Here is an 8,691-nt window from a genome sequence, read left to right as displayed (position 1 = left end):
TGGAATTTAATTCCCTTGATGAGTTTAGAGAAGCTATACGTGAGTGGTCAGTATTAAATGGTAGGGAAATAAAGTTTGTGAAAAACGAGAGCTACAGGGTTAGGGTGGAATGTAGGGCCAAATGTGGATTTTTAATACTTTGTTCAAAGGTGGGCCACAAACATACTTTTGCTATAAAAACCATAGTTGATGCAACACAGGCAAGTGGAGTTGACCCTACTGATGCAACACAGGCAAGTGGAGTGGACCCTACTGATGCAACACAGGCAAGTGGAGTTGAACATACTGATGCAACACAGGCAAGTGGAGTTATCCCAACTGATCCAGCTCAGACTGATTATTTTGATGGGATTTCTGATGATATCATAACAAGCCTACCAGACATCACCACTGCACAGAATTATAAAGAGGCCACCAAGAAAAAGAAAGCAGTTAAAGAGCTCAAGCCAATGAGAAAGAGGTCAAGTGAAAGAATCAAGATTAATTGGTTTAAAAAACCAAAACCATTTACAGGGCCAGGTTCCAATAGTGACCAACCAATGTCATTGACAGATGAAGAGGAGGGTAGTGGATCAAAGAAGTCAAACAAGAAAGCAAAGAAATAGAATCATGTCTCTTTATGTTTTGTCACATGTTTTATGTTAACTTTAAGACAATGTTAAGTTTTTTGTAAGTTTATGGTGTTATGAACAAGTGAATCTTGACTGATCTTTGAGTGTTGTAAGTTTTGGGCATGTTTTGAACAAGTTAATGGTGTTTTGTGTAAGTCAATGTACTGACAGTTTAAGACTTAATGTCTTGATTAATATGAAGAACATTTTATGCTCATAACCTGTTTGCAATTTATTTTCTGGTGCATAGTAAACTCATTACACCTTATAAACAAAACAATGAGATAGTTTAATACATCTAAAGCCATCAATTGTAAACAAAATTTTCCATTAATTCATTTGAAGTTTACATAATTTGCCCATCACAAGACTACAGCAAATTAAATAAAGCATACTATAACATACTACAAGCATACATCTTGTTATTATAGAACTCTAATGCCTAAATCTTGATCTTCAAAATCACTGCAAACATGATCAAGCACAACATGAGTCCCATTTTCATCTGAAACATCTTCTTCTGCATTATGGTAACTTTCAACTTTGTTTTTTCAAGCTTTTTCATTGTTATTTCCAACTTCACCAACGCAACGTTACATTTCTTGCATTCACGATTTTCACTCTTTGAACTTCCACCCATAGCTGTGGCAAATTCATCATCCCATAAAAACAAGTCACAAGAATTAAGACCCTGCAAACATCAACAAAAATTGGACATATAACACATATATATATGTTAACTCAAATTAGCCCAGTCAGATATATAAATCATACAACATATTACCCCGGCCAAACGACACTTCCAAAACTTCCGGTTTCTATTTTGCATTGTATTTGCTACCCACATCTTCATTGGCAAACGACAACCACATTGGGGAACACTCGTAATCTCATGAGAGTTGCTGCTTCCATTGCTGTAGCTTTGTTCCATGCCTATTAGTGATGATGACGACGAAGAAGATGATGAAGAACAACACTGCGCAGCCGTTGAGGATGGTCACGGTTTGCCAAACCCTAGGGCTCACAGTTTTTGATTTGGGGATTTTCAGATTCGTGAGGAAGAAAGAGTGAAAAAGATGATGCTGTGCCAACGTGGCATTTGGTAAAATTAAAAAAAAACATTGGTAACAGACACGTAGGATGGAAACCTGTTACTCTAGGTAAAAACATGGTAGAAGGTTCAAATGGTTGGAAATTCAATTTGGTGAGGTCTGCGCAACAAATTTTTTTTTTAAAGGGGGCAAAACCAAATCTCGCTTGTTTGGCAGGGGGGTAAAAGGTATTTAACCCTATATATTTTATAGTAGTGTCCATACTCCTCATTAAGTGTTGGTCTTCTCTTAAAAGTTTTTGTACTATATATTCGGTTCAATCAATTTCTCATATTTTGTCACTTGTTAGTTAATTTTATTTATGTGGTATATGATCTTTCAATGGTTGTATTGTCAGATGGTTTTTTCTAGTGACCATAAATTTTTTTTGAGTCTTTCTTTTCTTTAGATGTTAGGATAAAGTCTAGAGATGATTTTGTTATGATTTGGTACAATGTAGTTTGGATTATTTAGAGAGGCCAAAATGATATCATCTTAATAATGTTACAAAAACTGTGAAAGAGGTTGAGCAGAAGAGAATTTTTGTTTATTTAGAAATGATTTTTAGATAGGTCACTCGTGAACTCATGCACATACTTTAACTAGCTTCAGAATTCTGTCCTCCACCTTACCCAATAGCAAGCAGACAAGTGTTTTTATTTTTTATGAGATAGGTTATGATATGTAATTTTGTTATTCTCTTGGTAGATTCTTATTTTTTAATGGTGGTTTTAGTAATATAAGTGCTAATTTGAATCCTAAAGGATTGATCTTTAATTGCTTGCTTGAGACTTGTGTATTTTATTTGGTTAGTTATTATGTTGGTTGTGATGTTTATTTTTCATTAGTTTTTTATTTGTTTCATTGATTATCCTCTCCACACTTCTTGTGCTTTAGAATATTTTATTTTGGTAGATTAATATATTATTTTATCATTAAAAAATCACATGGATGAAATAAAAACAACTTTAAAATATTATATTAAAAAAAATCAAAGACTTAAAGAAAATAAAAGACTATATTTTAAACATGAGGATTAAATAGTGGATTTTTGACCAATATGCCATCCCTACAAAAATAAAATCCCAAAATGCCACTCTTTGAAAATTATTTCTCAAAATGTCACTTTTTTTTTTACTTTTTGCAGGGTGGCCTTCGTTTGAAACGGAGAGCGTGTAAAAGGCCTTCATATGGCCGCCGTTTCAAATGGAGGGCATGCTTTTTTTTCTTCGTTTTCTATATTTTTTAATGTTTTTAAAATGATTTTTGTTTTATGTAATTAGTTAATAATTATAATTTAATTATTTAAATAATTAAAAATTAAAAATAGAATTTTTATTATTTTTTTAAATAAGGAAAAATTAATAAATACATTAAAATAATTGGACATTTTAGTGAAAAATTATTTTATTAAATTATATTTAATAAGATAATATTACACCATGATAATGCGATGAAAAAAATTAATTTTATCCTGGAAGGGCATGATCTTGTGGTTGTTGCAACAGGTGACTTCCAGTTCCACATCGTGTAGGTATATGTGTAACCGATGTGCAACCGAAAGTCACCTGTTGCAACAACCAGGACCGGCCCTGAGGGGTGTAAAGAATGCTACCGCACAGGGCCTTCGATTTTTTAGGGCCTCAAATTTAAAAAATGGGCTTAATTTAAATTTAACATATATATTATATACCTTTAATTCCGTAATATATTGTTGTTTAGCTGCGGGTAATTAAATTGTTTTTGGAGTTGCAGGACCTGTGTTCGATTCTTTAGTCTTTCATTTTCTATATATTTTATATTTCTTTACAAAAACATTCACAGCATAGTTTTCGATTCTTTAGTCTTTCATTTTATATATATTTTATATTTCTTTACAAAATCATTCACAGCATACTTTTTAAAACCTACAGTTCCCTACAACCTAAATAAAATGAATTTTATTTATTTAAAATTTATTGGTGTAATTAACTTATCAATTTTTTATTATTATATTTTATAAATGTAGAAAATTTTTAAAATGTAAATTTGAAAATATTTATATTTTCTACTATTAGGAATTAACATATTAATAAATTTGAAATAGTAATTTTGAGACTTAAAAATTTGTAATTTTATATTGTTCGTTGTTTATTAAATAAAACACTTCGTTATTAATATTGTCGAAATTGTTCAAAGAATTATTTCCTTTACTTTTCTATAAATCGAAGATGGTTAGATTAGAAAAATGCGAAAATTGTAAACTTCGATGAGTCAAATTTCTCTAAAATATTTCTATGTCATTTATATCTTTTTATATTTAATTTTATTTACAATTTAAACGAAATATGATTTTTTTTTTAATTTGTCGTGTTTCATCTATTAAAGGCTTAATTTTAAAATAGAACCGGGCCTCCAAATTGTTTAGGCCGGCCCTGACAACAACCACAAGATCATGACCATCCAGGACAAAATTAATTTTTTTTCATCGCATTATCATGGTGTAATATTAGCTTATTAAATATAATTTAATAAAATAATTTTTCACTAAAATGTCCAATTATTATTTTATGTATTTATTAATTTTTCCTTATTTGAAAAAATAATAAAAATTTTATTTTTTAATTTTTAATAATTTAAATAAGTAAATTATAATTATTAACTAATTACATAAAACAAAAATCATTTTAAAAACATTAAAAAATATTAAGAAAAAAAAAACAAAAAAAAAAAAACTTGCCCTCTATTTGAAACGGCGGCCCTTTACATGTCCTCCATTTTAAACGGAGGTCACCTTGTAAAAAGTAAAAAAAAAAAAAAAATGACATTTTGAAAAATAATTTTCAAATAGTGACATTTTGAGATTTTATTTTTGTGGGGTTGGCATATTGGTCAAAAATTCTTAAATAGTACTAATTCTTTTCAAAACATGAATTTACATTTTTTTTTGTTACAATCAAAAAAGTTCAATGGACATTCAATGATTTTACACTCTTGTCCAATGAAAACCCATCTAAATTACATTAAATGGTCGCATGCAATATTTTGACTACATTGCATCTATCCCAAAAAAAAAAAAAAAACCCTCAAAATTACTCTTTTAACAAAAAAAAAAGAAATTGTAACATTGTATTTTCCCTCTTATTATTATTGGCGTTGTTATTTTGCGTACTCAAAATCGAAGATTGTTATTCCCAGCTAGAGCGGTTTTGTTACAGTGAGAAATTCATTCAATCGCCAATGGATTCTCTAGAGTTAGGAAACTCCGATTCTTGGGATTTTCTCGATTACTCATTCATCGATCCTCCTCCCACCGATTTCCTTTGGTCCAATCCAAGGTTTTCCCTTAATCCATTATTTTAATTTTCCTTTTCGCTTTTTCGATTCACTTTTTTTATTATATTTTCCAAAAATCGCGTTTTTCGTTTGCAATATGGTGAAATCTCATACCCTCCTTTTGATTTTGTAGTCAATATGATTGATTCTTCATTTTAGTTGTTCAAGTTCGTTTTTTTTTTTTTTGTTAATTTTTGGGGAAATTTGGTGTTGCATGGTTGGATCAATATTTTGCTGATGGTGATTTATAAAATTGATTGTTAGTTGGAATTGTTAATCAATTTCAGTTTTTTTCTTGTAAATTATTATCATGAATTTGTTGTTGATTTTTTCCCCTACACTGAAGTTTTAGGGTTTGCTTACTTTGAGAAAACGGTTTTTTGTTTTCATTTTCTGTTTTTACTTTGAATTGCGAAACAGTTCCCCATTTTCACTTTCTTGTTTCCGAAGATTTGATTGTTGTTGCTTATGTTTTGTGTGGTAAATTATGCCTGATATGATTTATATTTTGCAGTGATTTTGCGAGTATGAACACGGAAATTGACGTTCGAAGCAGTGATTTTGCAAGTGTGAGTGCAGACATTGACATTCCGAGTGGTGTTGTTGCGTGTCAAGAAGAGAATAATACCAGGAAGAGGTATCTTTATGTGTTAGATATGAAGTGATTTACTTGTCTGAAAATGTGAGGATGGAATAATTACTGTCTTGAAAATTATGATTTTGATTCTATGTAACCAACCTCCAGTGCTGTCAAATAGCAGCTCTGTATTGTATCCTAGCAGAATTTGAACTAATTGTTATTGTTCCATTATACACGCCATTTAAGTTTTTGTCTTAGACCGGCTATGAAGCATAGCAGAATTTGAACAAACCTCTATTTTCCACAATCGCGATTGACCAAATCTGTGATCTTTCTTTTATATACGAACTGTAATTACGTTAATTATCATGAAAATCTAAACTTCAAATGACGCATGATGATATTAGATGAATCTGGTGGTGTCTTAGTCATCTTATCTATTTGCATGTTAATCCTAATAAATGGGTTGAATTCCTCTTTTTTTGTTGTTTTTATGTAGGTCTAATCGTGCAGTCTTTTGAATCAATTGAGATTTTAGTTTTTGTGATAAATTTCCTTCGAATCATTTGTAGGGGACGCGGTGAATCATGTCACAAGGCAGGAACAAAAGCTTGCCGTGAGAAAATGCGGAGGGAGAAACTCAATGAAAGGCATGAGTGCTTCTAATTATTAAACTTATTGTTTATATCAAAGTTAGTCATTTAGATGCTGCCTGCTTTTTTAGCTTTTCATGTAGCTTTTGCTGAACATCATTAAATTTATTGTTGCTTCACAAATTTAGGTCACATTTTATACTGTCTTTTTAGACTTGAGTTAGTTGCATGTGTTTGATACTATGATGTATCAAATTTATGACTCTGTCTATGAAGATAGTTTTTAACAATGTTAAGCATTGATAGCGACCAAATGAAAGCATTTTTGTATCTCTCCGATAGGATGCGAATATGATGTTTATGAGATTAATATGAACTTTCATAAACTGTGAACTTTATCATTAATGATCTTAGTTCTTAAAATTTCTACTATGCCTTGTTATGAAGACATGTGTGTTCCAAACAGCTTCTCAGTGTTTTGTACTGTGTTTTGCTGCTACTTTTTATGATCAAAGGGAATAACACCATTGTAATTATTTGATGCAGGTTTTGCGATTTGAGCGCTGTTTTGGATCCCGGGAGGCCTGTGAGAACAGATAAGCCTGCTATACTTGATGATGCTATCAGAGTCTTGAACCAACTTAAAACTGAAGCTGAGGAACTCAAAGAAACAAATGGAAAATTGTTAGAGGAAATAAAATGTTTGAAGGTTAGTATTTTTTCAACTACTGATAATAGTATCTATTATCTATATTTCATTTCTCTTTTTCTCTTGAAACATTATCTTCTTTACCTACCTCATGAAATCTCCCTCTACGACGGTGGAAAACAAATTGATTTTTGTTTCTAGTGCAACTGTTAGAATCTTTGTCTATGAAATAGATGCATCAACAAGGACATTGCATTCAATGCTCGAGTGTTTGTGTGTAAGATTATATAAAAAAATTTCTCATCCATGACAGGCAGAGAAAAATGAACTCCGCGAAGAGAAACTTGTTCTGAAAGCTGATAAAGAAAAGATGGAGAAACAGCTGAAAACTTTGCCTATTTCACCAGCAGGATTTATGCCTCCTCCTCCTCCTATGGCTGCTTATCAAGCAAGCGTGAACAAGATGGCTGTTTATCCAAACTATGGATATATCCCAATGTGGCAATATCTTCCCCAATCAGCTCGCGATACATCCCAAGATCACGAGCTCAGGCCTCCTGCCGCCTAGTTGCTTTGCTTGTGTTACTTTGGTTAATTTTTCATTCACCATTTTGACAACACTGTCCAACTATTGACATGTAAATTACCATTGCTTCAAATTTTCAGGTCTTAATATGATAAATTAGGCTTACAACTACCAATCTATGTTGGTCCAAGTTTCAAATAGATCTCTCCTTTAATAATGTCAATTTTTTGAGTAAAAACTTTAGGGCAAGCAGGTACTTTCATTTGGAACAGTTTTGAATAAAAGGAATAAAAAGAAAGGTGGTTTCACATCATGGAAAAAAATATGATGCAAATGCATTTCCATTTTCAACCACTCGCTTTTGCAGGATGCATTATTCCATATATTTTAGTGGAAATCATTTCAGTATATGGTTGGTTTAAAGTATATTGTTACTGCTGAATGATGCTCACTTACCTTATTATATAGTGACAAAATAGATGATGGAATGAATTTATATTTGGAAGATAATTGACAGATCAATAAAATCTATTAATTAATTACAATATTTTCAAATTCATTACAAAAACTAATCCATCTGCTATTCATAAGAATAATCCAAGTTTTTCATTGATATACTCCCCAAAATTGTTTATGGTCCTCTTAAATATCTCATTTCATTTCTAGTCCTTTAAAATATTTTCTTCAAAGAATAATCCTCTTAAAAGTTTTCATCTATATTTTTGATCCTTACTGCTAAAACATCTATATTTTTGGTCCTTACTGCTAAAAAAGTCGTTAAAATCGTCGCTAAGAATCAAAAGTGTAAATTAAAAGTGAATTATGAGATATTTAAGAGGACTACAAATATATTTTATTTTATTTTTTTTATAAATATTCATCTCATCGTTTAGATGTATATTAAAAATAAAGTTTTTTTACATAAATGAACACTTTTTAAAGAGTATATTTTAATGGAATTATATTTTAAGATTAAACGGTAAATACCTTTTTAATCGATTAAAATCACTAAACAAAACAGAAATAATTTATTTATAAAACTTATTTAAATTTGCTTTTAAAGTAAAGTTTTAAAAAATACAACAACAATGACAATCAAGTCTTGTCGAAATCAAAATTTGAATATTTAAATTAATTTTTAATTTAAAGGTATATTAAGAAATCAACGCTGGTCAACATTGGACAGCATGTGCCATCGCCTCTAGAGACTCAAGGGGATGGAGGAGCTCCGTCGTTTATCACCAATTATATTAAAATATAATTTTATATATTAATATTAATTCATCCCATTGCTAAGTGTCTCAAAGAAAAGAGAAAGAGAATGGG

The 8,691-nt window shown here is 30.5% G+C and overlaps 1 protein-coding gene across 1 annotated transcript; it reads left to right on the top strand.

The window, feature by feature from the left end:
* The first annotated feature begins 4,819 nt into the window (after nucleotides 1-4,819).
* Nucleotides 4,820-7,536, top strand: LOC131625855 (transcription factor bHLH104-like). Its single transcript, XM_058896686.1, has 5 exons — nucleotides 4,820-5,019; nucleotides 5,532-5,654; nucleotides 6,170-6,247; nucleotides 6,737-6,899; nucleotides 7,153-7,536. Exons 1-5 carry the CDS (start codon nucleotides 4,922-4,924, stop codon nucleotides 7,405-7,407), a joined length of 717 nt encoding a protein of 238 aa, XP_058752669.1. The 5' UTR covers nucleotides 4,820-4,921; the 3' UTR covers nucleotides 7,408-7,536.
* The last annotated feature ends 1,155 nt before the right edge of the window (nucleotides 7,537-8,691 follow it).

This window comes from Vicia villosa, unplaced genomic scaffold (assembly GCF_029867415.1).
Source record: "Vicia villosa cultivar HV-30 ecotype Madison, WI unplaced genomic scaffold, Vvil1.0 ctg.000244F_1_1_5, whole genome shotgun sequence".
NCBI lineage: Eukaryota > Viridiplantae > Streptophyta > Magnoliopsida > Fabales > Fabaceae > Vicia > Vicia villosa.
Note: the sequence above shows the minus strand (reverse complement) of the source record. Positions and strands in the feature narration are given on the sequence as shown.